The sequence below is a fragment of the Eptatretus burgeri genome, chromosome 11 (assembly GCF_056783735.1).
Source record: "Eptatretus burgeri isolate ZD-2024b chromosome 11, Ebu_testis_v1, whole genome shotgun sequence".
Taxonomy (NCBI): Eukaryota; Metazoa; Chordata; class Myxini; order Myxiniformes; family Myxinidae; genus Eptatretus; species Eptatretus burgeri.
In genome coordinates, this window is record NC_140971.1 from 28,344,830 (window position 1) to 28,365,092 (window position 20,263).

The following is a 20,263-nucleotide window of genomic DNA, read 5'->3' on the forward strand; positions in this document are numbered from 1 at the left end:
GCAGAGTCAGCGGGTTGCGCTCCCGCGGTTCGTGGTGCGAGGGGAGGGGCTCGCAGTTCCTGTTTCGGAGTTCGTACCAACAGGTGCACCTGTGCCTCCTTCGGGGCACGTACCTCCGTTTGGGCCCGGGCCTCCCTCGGGACGCGAGGGCGAGGTTCCGGCGACGGGGGCCGCGACGATGCAGCGTGAGCTGCCGTTCACTGCTTCCTGCGACGATGTTGTACGGTTCTGGAGCAACGGGAGCCATGCCATCTGCGATGAGCTCTCGCGCTTCGGCTGCGCTCATGATACAATGCGCGCCCGTGTCGTTCAGGCGATTTCAGCGGGGGATTGGAGCGAGTCGGTCGCGTTCAAGAAGTTCGCGGATCGCGACCATCGACGACAAGCAGGTCATCGCTACGTCGCGACGACGACCGAGAGACGGACACGTGATGTGATTCATGGGTTGCTGTTTGTTGCGTATTTGATTTTCATTGCTCGAGTGATGCAGTTTAGCGTTGTTACAATAAATGCTGGGAGTTCGTGTGTGAGCATAATATGTTTGACTGGGATCGATCGCTGGGATGTTCGATATGATCGATGTGATGTGAAGGCCTTGGGGGCGATCGTGGCAAATAAAGAGGTCTCGCCAGCCTCCAGCTGCGAGGGCAGCCCACGGGTCGCTACCCTGTCATGTGTGGGGATTATGCTGGGTGGACGCGCTGTACGTGAGGGGAAGGTTGCATTGAAACAGGCGATGTTTTTGTTGTTCAATGACACTGATATGTCTCCAGGCTGCACTGACCGTCTATGTGGACGTGCATGGTTTTTCTCGGTTGGGTTGGATGCGCGATTTTGGTGTGGGGATCAGGGATCGGCTCGGAGCCGGGGCTGGTTCGCTGTTCAGCGTCACCACCCAAGGTCAGACGGGCTTGGCGCCGGGCGGCACAAGCCTCTGTTCTCGCCAAGGTCGGCTGCGCTGGTGCCACGAGGCTTCCAGACAACGGGCTTCCAGGCTCGGAATGTTTATCTGGTTCGGTTCTGTCTGGGGGAGATGTGCCGCCTTGTCGACCGGGGGCGTTTGATGGTGCCGGGGGAGGTTCGCTCGGGAGGTCGTCGCGACCTCGCCGGAGGGCGTGTAAGCATGAGCCGCCTGGGGGCGCTTGTGCTGCGTAGTGATGCTGTGCTTCCCGCCTTGCTTCTTGATATCTGTAACGCGGTCAGGGTTTTTGTGGGTTCGTCGTGCAGCTCAGTCTTCGGAACCTGTCCGTTGCAGTTCCACTCGCTCGCATCGACACGTTATATGGTGTGATGTGCCTGTGCTTTTTGGTTATTATCGTTTTTGTGCCTCTCTGCTTTTATATCATGGTATTCTGTGCCGATTATGCTTGTTATTATGATGGTCATTTTATAATCATAGTTTTAGGAGGGAGGAGTGTGGTGTACTGGGCCTGCGGGGGCAGGGCGTGATGCGGGGAGCGTGGTGGAGGCGTGGAGGAGTGGTTTTGGAGTGGTCACGTGCTTGCACGGGATATAGGAGTGCGCGCCGCCTGAGGCGTTGTGTAGTCGTTGTAGTCTGTGGAGCCTGTGTAGTCTGGTAAGCAGTGTGCATCCGGTGGGCAATAAACAATGTTCGAGAATCCTCACGACTGTGTGAGTCCCGCTGCCCTCCGGACATTACATCCTTAAGAACCAAAAGTCCCCAAATAGCCCCAAGACCCTAAATACCCCAAAGACTCCCAGTACCCCAAAGACCTGGAAGACCACCAAAACACCCTGAAGACCCAAAGGACCCCATAAAACCCCAGAAACACCCAAAAGTCACCAAAGACCCCGGAGACCCAAAAAGACGCTGAAGACCCAAAGACTCCGAAGACCCAAAAGACCCCGAAGACCTTAACACCATCTAGACCCCTTACAACCTTCAGACAGATTAGACAGCTTAGACCCTTGACCACTTAGACCTTCTTATATCACAAATGAAATTTCAAATAAAGACAATATCACCAATATCTATCGATCTATCTATCGATATATTATATATTACTAAAACTCTCATCTTCTATATATGTATGCATGTATGTTCCCGAAATACAGCCAAAACGGTACACGATAGCGCAAACATTTTTGGCCCACATTACTCACCATTCGCCTGCGGTGTGCAGCATCAAGTTTCGCTCAAATTGGGCAACAAAAACATTATAAAAAAATAAATTCCCGATTCAGTCAAGTATTCTTCGGGAGAATTTGATCAATACAAACAAACTCAGCGGTATAGTTCGCTGGAGCTATCTTTTTTTTTTCTTCTTGAAATGATTTCTTTAAAAATCTCAAACATTTAGTATAGACAAAAAGGGATTTATTTTTAAGCATAAAATAAACATCGCCATTTTGATCTAACACTTCCGTATTCATTGATAAATAAAATTGTGTTTAGAAGATTACGCACAATAATTTCTTTGACTTTCTTTTCTCCGTTTTTTTTTTTTCTTCACATTGACGCGCAATATCAAGTTTCGTTCAAATTGGGCAACGAAAAAAATTATTAAAAAATAAATTCCCGATTCAGTCAAGTACTCTTCGGGAGTATTTGATCAATGCAAACAACCTCAGCGGTATAGTTCCCTGGAGCTATCGTTTTGTTTTTTCTTCATCAACCGCTGTCACAACGGGAACCCAACCGGTTCACGGGTGGTCGAGTTAAAAATAAATTTGTCGAAAAAAAATGTTTGTATTATGATTGGTGTAAATCATGCCAACATAGCAAATGTATGACAATCTCTGCAATGACGTGTGGAGAGGTGAGCGTAGTGAGCAGATCATAAATTCATAAATAAACACACTTCAACCTGTCGTTTTGGTTTTTGCTCGGATTTTCAAGGCCGATTAGTGTGCAAGCACATAATTTATAAACAAACTTTCACATATTGCATGGACATGAAATTCACATATGTGAAGTAAATAAACATACAGTACGTGGCAAGTTGGAGGTGACAAAAAAGCAGGTTTTATTTTATCTACTTACTTTTACCAAACGTGTTAAAGACGCTTTTCGAGACAAAATACACCAGAATACTAAGACAGTAATTTATTGATGAGTAATAAAGAGGTTCTAAGTAAGACAACTTCAAACTTGGCAATTGTGGTGACACTATTAAATATGTAATGATCTATGTAAGAATGCCCTTTCACCTCTGAGTGGGTGGACGGAAGGACAGAGAATTGGGGTTTAGAGGCAGGAGGGGAGAGCTAAAATGAGAGAGTTGGGGGGAGGGGGAGGTTGAGGACTTTTGGATAAGGGGTGGCCGTTTGAAAGGTTGGAGCCGGCGGCGAGGTAGGGATTGAAGGCTTTGGGCTGGAAGGGGGAGGTTGATGACTCGTGGTTTGGAGGGGGTGGGGGTGGGGGAGTTGAGGATTTGAAGTCACATTTTACATTGAGTGGATTTCCCACTGGTACCTGCTGGTATATACGTCGTTTGTGTGCATGTATGTGTGTATTGTGTATGTATGTATATGTATATACACACACGTGTATATATGTGTATGTAACGGGAAAAAAAAGTTTCTGTGCACCATAAAAAATTACACAAAATGATACCGATATGTACCCTCGCAATATAATGGTCAGCCAGCATGTGCCTTGACATGTTCCCCAGTTTGCTCGTGAATATCCAGAACTTGCACGTGCACACCGTGCACTGCATGCACAAATTCCCATGTACTAGGTCACGTGACAGTGCTGCAAATGGTCCTGAGCAAACTGCAACGTAGCATGATTTGGTGAACCATCCCAGCTGTGAAAACCATTGTAATCGACATCTAAACGTGGTAAACGTGATGCTACGCCTTTCCGAAAATTAACCTCTACGTGCTATTGGCATGCTTGAGACAGGAATGCTACAAAACAGTGCGGCTTGGTGTTTTGACGTTCAGCGGAGCACCATACAGTCAGTCAATCTGGAGACGTTATCAACAAACTGACAACATCAGAGACTGTCCACATTCTGGGCGACCACGTGCGATGTCATGTCGGCAGGGTAACCAACATTCGGTTGGTGCACATTAGGAACCAGTTCCAGACAGCAAGATTGAGAGCTTGCAGCATCCCTGGCTTGCGACCAATCAGTGCCAGAACTGTCAAGGATCAGTTACGCGAGCATGACATTCGACTACGACGACCAGCAGTACGTCCAATTTTGGTGACAAGTCATCGACATGCGCACCTAGCTTGGTGTAGACAACATCTGAGGTTCAGGAGACAATATTTTGCTGCTATCCTCTTCCCAGATGAGAATTTATTACCTTCGCAAACTTCGTTTTACGAAGGTATTGTATTGACCCCTGTGTATTTATTTATTGGTAAATATGTGTGCGGACAACATTGCGCAAAAACTGCTGGACCGATTTGCATGAAATTTTCAGAGATGATGCCAGGCGAAGCTTTTGGGGGCAATCGGATTAAAGGTCAAGGTCACGGTCACGAAAAGGTCAGAATCGTTTTTTCGTCATAATGCGGTCAATTTTTATCCGAACGAGATAAAACCAACACCAAAATGTTCATTACTCAATTCTACATTCTAGGCTATGCCACATGAAAGTGTGGCGTAATTACCCTAGGTAGCGGTTGGGGGTCAAAGGTCAAGGGGGTCACCACAAAGCATTTTTCATTGGGCAGCGTCGTGGACAACATTACGCAAAAACCACTTAGCAGATTGTCATGAAATTTTGTGGACTTGTTTGACATCATGAGAGGACAAATCGATTAGATTTTGGGAGCGATCGTATCAAAGGTCAAGGTCAAGGTTCAAAAAAGGTCAAAATCGTTTTTTTGCGATTAAAGTGTCAATTTTGTTCCGATTTACATCAAATTAAGTCCAAAATGTTCAGTATTCAAATCCCGATCCACTGATATAGCTTATGGTATAGTGTTTGCAACCCTAGTTAGTCTGTGGAAGTCAAAGGTCAAGGGGGTCACCAAAATGGAGTTTTTGATTGGGACAACATTACACAAAAACCACTTCGCAGATTGTCATGAAATTTTGTGGATGTGTTTGGCATCACGAGAGGACAAATCGATTAGATTTTGGGAGCGATCGGATCAAAGGTTAAGGCCAAGGTCACAAAAAGGTAAAAATCGTTTTTTCGCGATTAAATTGTCAATTTTGTTTTGATTTACAGCAAATGAACTCCAAAATGTTCAAAATTAAATTCCCCATCCTCTAATATGACACATGGTATAGTATTTTGTCATCCAAGGCAGCGGTTGGAGGTCAAAGGTCAAGGGGGTCACACAAATTCACATTTATATCGGAAAGCGTTGTGGACAACTTAACGCAAAAAAACAAAACGCAGAGAGGCTTTAATTGTTTTGGATTTGTTTGGCATCATGAAAGGACAAATCCATTAAATTTTGGGAGCGATCGGATCAAAGGTCAAGGTCACAAAAAGGTCAACATCGTTTTTTCATGATGAAAACGGTTAATATGTTTCCGATTTACATCAAATTAACTCCAAATTGTTCAGTGTTCAATTCCCCATATTCTGAAATGACACAAGGTATAGTACTATTGTCACCCTAGGTAGCGGTTGTAGGTCAAAGGTCATGGGGTTCACGAAATGCATATTTGTATTGATATGCGTTGTGGACAACTTAATACAAAGGTAACTAGTGTCTGCGGCAAAGGTATGCGCTCTCCGAGTGCCCGTTGTAGTTTTTTTTGTATACAATGTCGAGGCTCGTATAAGAGCTAACACACAGAACGTACAATAAGTGTAGCAGGAGACAAGAGGGACAGTAGAGGGGAGGACAAAACAGTGGGGAACAGAGGCATTTGGAGATCTGTGGAAGGGAGAGGGATGGGGCGGGGTACACTGGGTAAACAAGATGGACATGACAGGGACTTTCAGTTCCTTACACAACAGGGACCTGCTAGTATAGTCGAGGTTCCATCTTGACAGTAGTGATGGCTGTTGTCACGTTTATCGGTGGGAAGAGGATTGTTACGCAAACGCATGCGTTGTACAATGTTCGTTGCTCTGCGATGGAAGCATGATAGTATGGTGAGGCATCACCACATCACAGAACCCAGCTGGAGGTCATTAATGGCAATCGGACAGGTATTCAGTACCATGATGAAGTTCTCCTTCCTCAAATACTCCCATTCCTGCAGGTTCATGGATGGCACAACACACTTCAAGAGGATAACACGCGCCCTCACGTCGCACGAGTGATCACAGACTTCATCGCACAACAGAACATTCCGACCACTTCCTTGTCCAGCTGCTTTGCCTGATTTTTCTCCCATAGAATATGTGTGGGATGAAATTGGACAACGATTGCACAGTCTTCAAAACTAGCCGGCGACGTTGGCCAGTGGCAGGCCTTGGTACAGATCTGGAAAGACATTCCTCAAGCCTTCTTCATCAATATTATGTCCTCAATGAGGCGCCGTTGCCAAGCATGTGTCAATGCAAATGGTGGTCATACCAGATACTGAGCTGTTAACCGACTTCTGACCACACCCCTCTTTGAGCCTCTGGAGACAGGTATTGCACACATGTTGACATTCTCATGTCAATTTCATGTTTATAAAACACTATATATTGACATGACCAAATAACGTGATGTGTGTAAATGATGCACAGGAACGTTTTTCCGTTAATCTAATATATGCTAACTCCCATGCTCTTCTGGCCAAAGAAAGCTGCATAAAGCAACCGAGAAAAGCTACACAAGGTAAGCCTTTTGCCGTTTTAAACCCCACCTGTGGTCCTCTGCAGCAGCAGACATTCACAAGTAGTACATACCTGAGATCCCAATGCTACACACCCCCTCAGCTGCTGGACCGGTTTCATCACTTGTTGGTGAGTCATCAGCAACAGCGTAGATGGAAACACACCACTGAGGCTCCCAAGCATGTAGCACATGCAACGCCAATAGCAGTTAACATATAAATAGCAAAATCCAATCACATCTCTTACCTGTAATTTGAGGGAAATCACCAATCAGCTCTCACTTAATCAATTACCCTAGGTGGCTAAGATTATAAAATATATTAACTACCATGTGCTCCGAGTAGCAAAACAATGGGAAAAAAACCACTGTAAATTTCCATCCACTCTGGTGATGTACAATTTGTAAGGAGTTGCATTGCAAATCATTTTACATTAGTTCCCATTTATGAACAAATGTGCACCATGGTAATGATGCAAAGTTTCCATCTTCCTTTGTATTCTTCCCTCTTTGTTATAGGAGAGAGACATGCCTCCTCCCACTGTAAGACTGCTCTCTTAGGAGCATTCAGCAGTGAATCCACTTTGTGAGAATGGAGAGTGCAGTGCATGCGGTAGTCTCCAGCAATTCTTCTACACAACCCTGCCAGACTGATTCAATGACTTGATAGTGAGAAATCCCAAAAGAGTGGCAACAATGACCCGACAAGTTGAGTACCATCATAGACAGCTCCGCACACCCTCAGCCTGGCATTCTGTGTCAACATGCATAAAAACCTGGCAACACTCCTTAGTTCTTATCAGACTGGTCCACATTGAAAGCAAAATCATTCCATTTCGCTTGCTCATGCTTTCTCTGCAATAATAGTTATGCAATCCTTTCCAGCATAAATTCATCGCAGCAGTCAGGATTTTGTTTTTCCAGTATCTAAGTATCTAACGCAGTTTCAGAAAACGGAAGGGTTACTCAACAAACTGACCAAAACAAATTAGCTTAGCCATGAAAATGGAAACTAGAATGGAAAACTACTTACAAATGGTTTGGCATTGCAGTCAATCGAACGAAGATAACCCAAAAACTAACGAGTTATCATGGTAAAGATATCTCGCCAACACGCCGGTACGAAGAGAGAACTTCCTCACTCAGTAGCAAACTGGAACTGGCACCGTGAAGGCAGAACGGAAATACATGCACAACCTCGTAACCCGGTAATCCGTGACTGAGATAATCCTATGACCAAACTGCACCCCGCAAACCAAACTCAACTTGATGAATTACGATTAACAATGGGATAGCATAGAGAACTCTATGGGCACAGAACAAAATAACAATGAATCGAGTCAACAAGTGTAAGCTGGCAACTCAACCGTGCGCGATTCCGGGGTCATTATGCACGCACAACACTTCTACTACCATGTGCCAAGCCAATAGTGCTATGAATGTTTATCATTGGTTTTTATTCAGAATCTGTGTCTTAATAAGACTAATTAGTCCACTCTAACTTTTTTTTCTCAACCAAATCAAATTGTTACTTTCTTTGACCATTATTAGTAAATAAACTTTCACTATCAACCTGCATTCCTCCTCTCCAGTAAAGCAGATATGTGTCATAACAGTAACCACTGGTGGCCATTTTGAAAAATGGCTGCCACAGCCATCAGCGGCTGAATTTGAGATGGCCAACTATCCAAATCTGTTCATAATATGATAGGCTACGAGTGTGCCAAATTTGGTGCTTTCCTCACAAAATGCACAATTGTTATGCTAAGTTGCCCCACTATATAGGCTCCGAGTAAATACCAGTTCAAGCAACAATGCTGAAAAACTAGAACGACATTCTTCAACGTTGCAACGTCACCAGATATGCCTCCACCCGCATTATTACATCATTATGCATACTTGTACCAAGTTTAATTTAAATCCCTGAACCCAGATTTTTTTAAAAACCCCAAAAAAATTCTGGCTGTCAGACCATGTGTTCGATCAGGTTGAAATTTAAGACATATATATTCCTCCTGACTACTGGATTATAATTGTGATGATTCACATTGATTGATGAAGCAGTTCAAGAGAAACAATTTTTTAAGATTTTCATTCAATCCAATATGGCTGCCAGACCATGTGATCTATCAATTATTGGTGAACACCCTAGTATCCTCAAGGCTTGGGGAACATGTGGGTGAAGTTTGCCCTCGATATGTCAAGCCGTTCTGGAGAAGAAGATTCTTAAAGGTTTATTCTTCAACAAAAAGTCATAGCTGCCAAACCATGTGACCTATGATGTCATAGGTGGATAATTTTTTGTTACTCATGAATATGTGTTCATACATGTAAAATTTCACCTCGATCTGTTCAGCCATTTCAGAGAAGAAGATTTTTGAAGGTTTTGTTAAAAAAATAATACGGCTGCCGAATCACATGACCGATGACATCATCAAACTTCCTCAACCCAGATGACCCTCAAAAATTTTCAACCTGATCGGATAAAGCGTTCGACGTATGCAATCATGACGTCATAACAAAGCCACCTATGACATCATCGAAGAAAAAAAAAATCACTTGTTTCCCATGGGAAGTACTTCAGATATGTGCCAAGTTTCAATTTTTTCCTTTGTGCAGTTTTAGAGATACAGAGGTCCAAAGTTTTTCCGTTTTTCCAACATGGTTGCCACGCCACGTGACCTACGACTTCATAATCATCATTAAAATATTCTACATGAGTAGTCGCACCTTTGGTGAAAAATTTGTTTCAATCAGATAAGCGGTTGCAGAGAGAATATTAGCACGGACGTACGTACAGAAACGGACAACCCAAAAACATAATGCCACCGACGACTTCGTCAGTTCGTCATATAAAAAGTAAAATCAAGTACAATAGAATGCATTCAGCGATGCTCATGCAATCGCCACTATCGCCGACACCCCATATATAATTTTGTGGAAGAGCATAAAGTTAATTCTTCAAAGACGAGATGTTTTAGTCAAATGTTAACGTACATACGGACGAGACCCAATCTATGAGCTTATTTTGGGGAAAGAACCTAAAAAAAAAAAAAAAATCTTTGTATATATATATATATATATATATTTGTATATATATATATATATATATATATATATATATATATATATATATATATATATATATATATATATATATATATATATAATATACATTAGTGGGGTATGCTTACACTGCGTAAACATATGAAACGTGCTTCCCCATCGTCTCGGGTTGCTCACCTGCATTTGATTTTTCATTTATTTATTTTAATTTAATTTTTATAATTAAATTATACGAGGCGCCGCGAGGAGGAGTGATGTAAGGGACACATCGGCCATTTTGGAGTTAATGCCATATAGCACTATTTTAACTCTTACCCTATCATCCGAGCCTATCATCATCATATCATTAAAAAAATGTCGCTTACATCACTTCTCCTCGCGGAGCCTCATATTTTCATTTACGGATGCTTTCCGACGGTTCTGTGATTTTTCCCAGTGTATCAGCTTCGATGCCCGTTGGCATGCAAAATTTCTGCTTTGTCAACCGGAAGGTACTGAACATTAATATTGTCGCGGTGGTGGCCGGCCCAGGTTAACCTCCCGACCCAAGTTGTGGCGACGGGCGGTCAACACCGACAACCCCCGGACGGCCGAGCGGTTCCTTATTAATAGGTGGTAGACACGTTGATCCTTGGAGATTTTAACACGTGCTCGAAGGGTATTGCGGACGAGCGGAGGAGCACGGGGAATGAAACGGATGCACAAGGGGTTTATCCGAGAACCCCACTACAAATACACCAATACAGTTTCTTCAAAATGAACACATTTAATGAAAATAAAACAAATATTTACAAAGGATGATAATTCAAAAGGTGATGATAATAATATAAAATAAATAAATCCTACAGTTGAGGCACCTCTCACACGGATTCAAATACAGACAACGGGAAAACAAAACAAAAAAAAGAAAACCCCTCCTTTCGAGTATACTTATGCTTAGCTTGGCCCAGAGCTGGTCCCTGTGGAACTTGGAATCGAGGCGCTTCCACCGACACATGCATACGCGTGCTAAAATGGCGCTTCTCTCGTAGCAGGACAAACGTACACCAGGCAATCCACGAGCGGCACTCAACACTAAGGTTCAGAGCCCCAGTGCAGCTGCTTATGACATCCACGAGGCTCGGGGTCCGTTTCTCATGACTCAACAAAGAGCCAAAATGCCAGCATCTTGCTTCGTGCTTGCGCTCACCCTGAACTCTCCTCCTGTCACGTGCGCTGTCTCTATCCCTCTCGTCTCTCAAAATGTGCCAGCCTTGAACTTCCGCCTCTGATTCTCTTCCGAATCAACTCTGCCTCGTGCCTTCCTCACACTGACCTCGTGTGCGCGCTCTACCGATCTCTCATCCATACACATTAGGAAGCCTCCCGCAATGCGCAACCAACCTTCTTCTCGATCACGCCTGTATATCCTCCGCCTCCGGGGCATGGCCTGCTCGCATGAAACCCAGGAAGGCGGGGCCCCCGCCCGCTTGGCACGCCTGCTTGTTTCTCCTCATGGTTTTGGTTATAAAGACAAAGGGAAAAGTCACAGGAGCAATTACATACTGGGGAACCTTATTCTTAAAGACTAACTAATAAATACAACACCACCCCCTCATGCGGTGACAAATAACACTTAAGCGCACAGGTTCACTACTTAGTTACATCGCGATGCCTTCTACACGTTCACAGATCAAGCAAATCTACACAATGCTACAATGTTCGTGGGAGTCCCGTGTAAAGAGTTCGTGTGGGAGTCCCGTGGTAAGGCTGAGTTCGTGAAAGTCCCGTGTAAAGAGTTCGTGGGAGTCCCGTGTAAAGAGTTTGTGTGGGAGTCCCGTGGTTGGGCTGAGTTCGTGGGCTGAGTTCGTGGGAGTCCCGTGGCAGAGTTGGTGTGCTGAGTCCCATGGGAGGAGTAAGCTTTTTGCTTCGGCAGTTGGGGGAGTCAGGAGGAAGCCAGAAGCCAAGGAGCTGCATGGAAGTCCGGGCGTCGCGAAGGAGACGCGAGCTGGAGGCGCAGCCTTGCCTGCTGTGTCGCGCAAATCGCGCGTTCGTGTGGAGAGAGCCGGAGAGAGAGCTCACCTGCCACACGGAAGGCTCGAGCTCGACCGGGGCTACGCTAGCTGCCGTGGGGAAGGAGCATCGCGGGTCGTCCAAGCGCGTTCGTGTGGAGAGAGCCGGAGAGAGCTCGCCTGCCACACGGAAGGCCCGAGCTCGACCACGGCTACGCTAGCTGCCATGGGGAAGGAGCATCGCGGGTCGCCCAAGCGCGTTCATGTGGAGAGAGCCAGAGAGAGCTCACCTGCCACACGGAAGGCCCGAGCTCGACCGCGGCTACGCCAGCTGCTGTGGGGACGGGACGTCGCGGGTCGCCCAAGCCAGACACCACGAGGGTGCAGGTAACCTGCAACGGTCTCGTTCGGTCTGCCAAGTCCCACGCCATAAAGACCCAAGAGGTCCAGTCTGACCCCATTGCCTTTGATGGGGTCTTTTTCCTGCTTTTCTTTCGAATGAAGGAGGGATTTTGACGGAGGAGGGGAGGGGGGGTGTCATACACCGCGGCCCCCGCCGCTGTGCCCATTGCGGACTCTGCATTTATTTGCGGGGAATAGTCAACCTGCATAATGGGAGTGTCCTGCATGGTCATTTCGTCCTGAGCCATAGATTCTAACATTTCCAAATCCATTCCTAATCCCTCCTGCCCCTGCTTGCCTTGGCCGAACATTTTACGTGCTGGGAATAAAATTTATAACGCTCGTAATTTGGGGACATGGTGGGGGGGGGTTTGCTCCGTATACCCCTGATCCGACTCCGTGATTTTTGCTACGGAGGCAGAGGGGGCCGAATCCCACTTCTGACACCAGTTGTTACTGGCCGGGGGTCAGCCGTCAACCGACTGCTCTGAACGGAGCCGCAAGTCGAGTCGGCCAGACTGATCGCCCGGAATATAGATCGCCGCAAGGAAAACTCCGAGCGACGGGTCCTTGTACAAGAACCGAAATACGCCAATCGGCAGATCACGTGGGGTAGGGTCGATTGCCAATCTTCAATGTACCTAAATGCCCACGTGATCCAACTACCGGGGTATTCCACCCTCGACGGATCTCGTACGGAACAAACCGCCGAGGCGAGCCTGTCCGATATATATATATATATATATATATATATATATATATATATATATATATATATATATATATATATATATATATATATATATATATACACACGAGGTCAGTCTAAAAAGTAATGGGACTGAGCCTGCTGTGTGCTCCACTAACACAACTTGAATGAACAGGTTGCGTCACAGTCTTTCGCAACATTCCAGCAATATATATGATTGGTGATGGTTGACTGCGCTCATTGTGTGATTTTTTTTTACAGGTCGTGCTTTACACGTTATCTAGTCTGAATCGTCACGCTATGAGTCATGAGCAGAGAGCCAACCTGAAGTTTCTTTCCAAGCTTGGTATAACACCTTCAAATCCTTCGCAATGCTGCAGCAAGTATACGGGGAAGAAACGATGTCACGTACACATGCATTTGAATGGCACAAGAGGTTCAAAGAGGGACGGGAGGAGGTTGAAGACGATCCATGGTCTGGAAGACCTTCAAGGAGCAGAATGGCGGGCAACATCGAGCGTGTGAAGCAGCTGGTGCGCGCAGATCATCGACTCATGGTGCGGATGATTGCTGAGGAACTTTCCATCAACAAGGACACTGTCTGGAGCATCATCACTGAAAATCTCGAAATGCGCAAGGTGTGCGCAAGGATGGTCCCTAAGCTGTTGTCTGAGGACCAGAAACAGCAAAGAGTCACTGTCTGTCAAGACATTATCGAGCGCCTCGAGGACGATCTAGACCTGCTTGGGAGAGTCATTTCTGGCGACGAATCAGGGATATTCGAATACGATCCCGAGACCAAACGGCAGAGTCGTCAGTGGAAAAGTCTGGCATCACCAAGATCAAAGAAAGCAAGGATGTCGAAGTTGAAGGTCAAGGTGATGCTCATCGCGTTTTTTGACATCAAGGGCATCGTCCACTTCAAATTTCTACCACAGGGTCAAACAGTGAATTAATACGTGTACAAGGAGATCCTCCGGTGCCTCATGAGATCAGTCCTGGACAAGAGGAGGGATCTGTGGGAGAACAAAGCCTGGGTGCTCCACCATGACCTCGCCCCTGCTCACAGTGCCGTGAGAATCTGGCAGTTTCTGGCGGAGAGGAACGTGCCAATTCTGGAACAACCCCCGTATTTGCCAGACTTGGCCCCTTGTGATTTTTTCCTTTTCACCAAGCTCAAGGGGGTGATCAAGGGGACCTGATTTCCTGATGTGGAGGCCATCAAAAGGGCCGTGACGACGGAGCTCCGGAGGATTCCAGAAGACGCCTTCCGGGGGTGCATTGAAGTGTGGAAGAAGAGGATGGACAAGTGTGTGAGACTGGAGGGAAACTATTTTGAAGGGGACAAGCTGTGATTTCAATATATTTTTTGGAATAAAATTTCTGTGAAGTCAGTCCCGTAACTTTTTCGACGGACCTCGTGTATATGTGTATATATATATATGTGTATATATATATATATATATATATATATATATATATATATATATATATATATATATATATATATATGTGTATATATATATATATGTGTATATATATATATATATGTGTATATATATATGTGTATATATATATATATATATATATATATATATATATATATATATATATATATATATATATATATATATATATATATATATATATAGTATTATACAGATAATTATCATTGCTCTCGGTGTGTCAATTATCTTGAAAGACAAGCAAGCAACCCCATTCCCCTGGACGGCCACGATGTTATAGTATATCACAGATGGACAGGACGAAAAGTGGACACATAATGAGGCCATCACAGTTAAACCAAGATTCATGTAATAGAACATTCTGAATACTCGCACAACAGAGTTTTGCAACTCGACAACCAAATTGGGTCAGCCTTTCAAGCTTGTGTTGCACATTTCCAACAGCACAAATCGGTGGGTAATTCTCAAGTCCATCTCAGTCTTGAACCCGTCTTGCTTACTTCTGAATGCCTTGGTGAGCAGAAAAACGATAGGATAAATGTTTGGAAAAGAACATCCAACAAAGTGATGGGGGGAGAGGGGGGGGGTAAAGATGGTTATATTACACAAGTTATAATTTAAGACATCCAATCAGCCCGATTACTCATGAAGTCCAGGTCATATGACCAGAGTGGGTTTGCTATCAATAAAATAAAATAAAAACAACTGTCAAGTGACTGGGGGTCAAAATGGCCTACGGGAAATATTGGAAAGCTAAGACACACCACCAATCGAGAAGCCAGGAAACTGAGCGAGGCGTCACTCCCTTGAGCACAGAGTCAATTAAGGACTCGAATAACAGAGTGATTTAGAAACTGAACTAGTGAGTGGATAACAGACCAAGTTGCAAAGCTTGAATAGAAAAGAAAAAGGTCTATTACCAGCAACAACTATGAGCTCACCTGGACTTTAGTCCAGTGAGCTTGTGTGATCAAGCAGTGTCCATAGGTGAGTGAGTGAGTGAGTCTGTTAACACTCCAGTCATTAGCATTTGAACCAAACACACAATTTTGATGAAACTTGGCCACAAGCTTCATATCTGATGCCTTGCAAAGGTGCATTGACCACATCAAAATATGCACTCGTTAAGGTGGTCTATGGGGGGATTTTTGACCCCCTACAATAGGCATTTTCTCTCTTCTCCTAAACTACATACATGGTTTTGATGAAACTTGACCACAACCTTCATCACCCATGATGTACCAATGTTTGTTCATGGCATTAAAACAACAAAAAAAATCAGGGTCTAGGGGAATTTGCGGAGGGTTTTAGTGACTGTTGTTCTTGATCCAGGTGAGCTTCAGGATGTGCCATCCTATTTTTATCTCACAAAGCAAGAAAAGACAGTAAAACCAAAGTAAAGCCGAATTTTATTCTCAACCTTATCTACGAACAGCAATTGATGATAAAGAACTGGCAGAAAGCTTGTAGAGTTCTTCATTGTCGCAGCATATGTGGAAGCTAATTAATACCAGGCTCCAAAAGTAAGAGGAACAAGATTTGTGATGCCAGAAAAGTGACAGCTGGTTTGGGGGATGGGGATGGGGGCAACAGCAATGTCCCAATAATGGCACAGGAATTGCATCGAATAGAGGTTGGAAATTGAAAAAATGGCATCATGGTCTCTTCAGAGTGTTGTTTTCTGCATCAGAATACAGAATTGCATCCAGATGTACAACAATAGCAGCAACTTTGCAGCAGGAAGACAGCACCCTCAGGGAAGAAGTGCACATTGGCAAGCATACACAGAAAAGAGTGGAGGTTACATGGAACAAGTATACAACGCTAACGCATGAGGACCACACTGGAAGTACTGTCATGCACTTTTTCAGTGGCACAAAAATAAAACTCTGATCAGAGCTAGCCAACCGTCTTGGCCGATGGACCCAAACAGGTGAGCCGCACTTGCCCCTTCTCTCTCACACTCATGCAACTTCAAACACTCACTCTCTCACAGCGCTCCCTCTCTCTAATGTTAGAGTACAAGTGTCTCTGTCTCTCTCCAATTCAATCATCTTTGTGAGTTGGCAAAAAAGGGAAGTTTTGGTTCAATTATTTTCACAAACTCGCTGGCCAGGTCTCTCATTTGACTGGAGTTGGTTGGAGCAGGAACTTGGAATTTAGCCAGGGTGCCCATGATAACTTGCCAACTCTTTTCAAAAGACACTGCGGGACCTTCAACATCCACAGGCTAACGCTAGTATATGGGACACCTAGCCTAACATCCATCCAGGGAACGGTGGACTTTTTTATGCAACATCCTTGAGATTAGTTACTGTATGTTGTCATCAATGCGTCCTTTTAAATTCCTTAAAACATGGTTTGACGTCCCGTTCCCAAATTGTTTTATCCCCTACAGGTCACAAAAATGGAGCACCTTCTGGATCCTGATGAACAGACTGCATATACATCACCTTAGTATACACAAGCCTTTTAAGTTTTTCATTTTCTTTATTTACCACTGAAAAGAAGGTATCTCTTATCTCAGGCAAAACTTGATGTCCCATATCTTCATTCTTTTACACATTTAGTGAGCCAATTCACCAATTTATTTCCTTCAGCTGGCTGGAAAAGGCATTAATTGCTTTGCAATGCCACCTTAATTTTGAGTCAATTTGGCAAATATGGCGGCACCACACAGGGTCATAGTTCTTCAATATTAACTAACTTTCTTGGAGACTGATAACATTGTACTCCACTTGCATGCTCCCCATAAAAGGCCCTCTACTGCCCCACTGACTGCACCAGACCATATGGGACCACCAGTCACTGGGCCTGCAGTCCACCATAACAGCACCAGAAATTTGGAGCTCGGGGAAACTCTGGTGTTTGCCAGTACCATCTGACAATGACAACCTGCCTTCAAAGCCACAATCACCAATAATTGGAGTCTAAGCAACCTCCTTCTTTGCTTTCAACTGACGTGTCCCTTCCCCTGGTGCAACTGGCAATTAGTAGACAAGAGCAAAATTTCTAATCCCAAAAAACAATAACCTAAGCTACTCACACCTTGTTGGTAAATTCATTCATTCCACTTCTGATGGAACAGCAACAGAGATTCCATTCCCAAAATGCCAACTGTAAAGCATCCAATCAACGAAAGAATTGCTTCCATTTACGTTGAGCCATAACATTCCCAAACAAGAAAAATAGCAATCAGAGATTGCAGACCCTCGCCAGGACTTTTTTTGTGTGGTGTTTGTGTACTGGTGTGTTATGCAATTAATGAGACATAATAGAACTGCCACTTTCTAACTGCTGGCAGTGATAACCGGGCACCAAGCCGTCCCACTTTGATTGGACACCTGACCCGGACCCACAAGACTCTTTTATTATTATTCGTTATTCAATTGAATTCAGAATGGGATTAAAATAAATTCAATTCAAATCAAATGGAAGACCAAATAGGGACAGTCCTGCATCGGAGTCATCAGAAGGAACCCGACCGAACAAGCAAAAAGCAAAGATTAAGTCATCAGGAGGAACCTGGAAAGGATTCGCATTTCAGCTGCTACTCCTCTACCCTCAAACCCATCCAGGCACAGCCAAGTAAGCCTTATTCAAAATATAAATAAATAAAAAGAAGAAAAAAAAGAAAATAACCCATATCAAAACAAGGACAAATGTGTCCAAGAGCCGCGTCCTAAAGGCTTTGCCTTCACCAGAAGAAGAAGAACAAGAACAAGAAGAAAAAAAACACAACAACAAGAACTTCCGATATTTCGTCACGTGCCTTGACGGAGCCAATAGCGAGACCCATCCTGGACGATCGTCATTCATGACGAGAGAATAGTGTATTTACGAAATTACAATACATTATTGGAATAATCTTTAAATAGTAACGTGAACTTTTCAAAAATATAAAGCAAATGTCTGAATATATTTAAAAGTTCATGATAGACGCTCTCAAAAAGCACCCTCAATGTGAGGATGTGTACAGATGTTTAGTATTTAAGGAGATCCGGATCCTGAATATAAAAGAGCCGAGTCCTAAAGGTTTTGTCTTCACAAGAAGAAGAACGCCGCCGAGCTCTCTTAGAGCCACGCCTCGCAAGCGAGACGGCAAAAAAACTGTTTTTTGGCTGCCAGACCATGTGTCCGATTAAGTTGACATTTAAAACATGTATTCCTCATCACCACTAGATCATAAATGTGAAGTTTCATGTCGATATATTAAGCAGTTCCAGATAAAACATTATTTAATATTTGTCTTCAATCCAATATGACTGCCAAACCATGTGACCTATCAATTGTTCCTCGACAAACTTGTACACCCATGGCTTTAGCGAACATTTGTGTGAAGTTTCCCCTCGATTTGTCCAGTCATTCTGGAGAAGAATATTTTTGTAGGTTTTCAGGTAAATCCAATATGGTTGCAAAACCATGTGACCTATGATGTCATATGTGTGAACCTTTTGTTCCTCATCGATAGGCGGTCGTACCCGTAATGTTTCACCTCAATCTGTTCAGTCACTTCAGAGAAGAAGATTTTTGAAGGTTTAAAAAAAAACAAACAAAAAAACAATATGGCTGCCGAATCACGTGACTGATGACATCAATTTTTTTTCTGTGGACTATTTATCCCTCGATAATGCTCAAAATTTTTCATACTGATCAGATGTAGCGTTCTACACATACAATGACATAATCATGTAGGCACCTATGATGTCAGGAAAAAAAAAACTTCACATTTCCTCCCCATGAGGAGTACTTGCCACGTGCCAAGTTTCAATTTTTACCTTGCTGCAGTTTCAGAGATAAAGAGGTCCAAAATTTTTCCGTTTTCCCAACATGGCCGCCACACCACATGACCTAAATGTTATAATTATCATTTAAACATTATACATCTATGATGAAAATTTTGCATCCATGATGAAAATGTTGTCTCAATCCGACAAGCAGCTGCGGAGAAAAGCACAAAAGTTCTGTGCGGACAAAGAAAGACAGACAGACAGAGAGAGACAAACAAACAAACAAGCAGTCATAGACTGGTACTTACGAAATCGTCAACTCGACCTCTCACCTTGTCTAATAAAAGCTGTCTCTCAAGAAGGTAGCGCCGCAAACCAGAAGTTTCTACGATGATTCTGTACCAAACCATCAAAAATCGAATGTTTTGGATGTTTGACCTCACTGTGACCTTGACCTTTGACCGATTTTGACCAAAATCTAATCAGCGCTAGCCATCACCCTCCTGAATCAGGTGTTGTAATTTGACATTGGTAGCTTCTTCCATTCTCGAGTTATCATTTTTGGATGTTTGACCTCACTGTGACCTTGACCTTTGACCGATTTTGACCAAAATGTAATCAGCGCTAGCCATCACGCACCTGAATCACTTGGTGTAATTTGACATTGGTAGCTTCTTCCGTTCTCGAGTTATCTGTACCAAACCATCAAAAATCTAATATTTGACCTCACTGTGACCTTGACCTTTGACCGATTTTGACCAAAATCTAATCAGCGCCAGCCATCACCCTCCTGAATCACGTGGTGTAATTTGACATTGGTTGCTTCTTCCGTTCTTGAGTTATCATGCCTACAAACACAAACACACAAACAGAGTCCGGAAGTGATCAATATACTTACAAAATCTTTACATTTCGTAACAAACAAACAAACGGACCCAAATGCAATACTCTCTCCTTCCACGAGGGTAACAATGATCGCACTGTGGTCACAACCCGTGACAAAATCTGGCAATGGGCAGATTGTGAAACGCGTATGTAAAGCACTCTTAAAAGATGAACAGCGTGATTGGGAAACACATATTTAATGTGCTATTAAAAAAATTAACTCGACACCTCTCATCCATGTCAACCTCCGCTACGGTTATATCAGAACGAGCTAATTAGTCACACGTTCACAGACTGTTTAA

The 20,263-nt window shown here is 43.9% G+C and overlaps 1 protein-coding gene across 3 annotated transcripts in view; it reads right to left on the minus strand.

Moving 5' to 3' along the window:
• The window catches only part of LOC147016748 (methyl-CpG-binding domain protein 2-like), a 59,518-nt gene that overhangs the window by 32,606 nt on the left and 6,649 nt on the right, over positions 1-20,263 (minus strand). Inside the window, exon 1 of one of the 3 annotated variants that reach the window (XM_085845707.1) lies at positions 7,746-7,873. The exons of the other annotated variants lie outside the window; for them this stretch is intronic. Coding sequence (XP_085701833.1) covers positions 7,746-7,759 — 14 coding nt within the window. The 5' untranslated portion in view covers positions 7,760-7,873. Of the gene's footprint in view, positions 1-7,745; positions 7,874-20,263 lie in introns of those variants that run through there. 3 annotated transcript variants of the gene reach the window in all.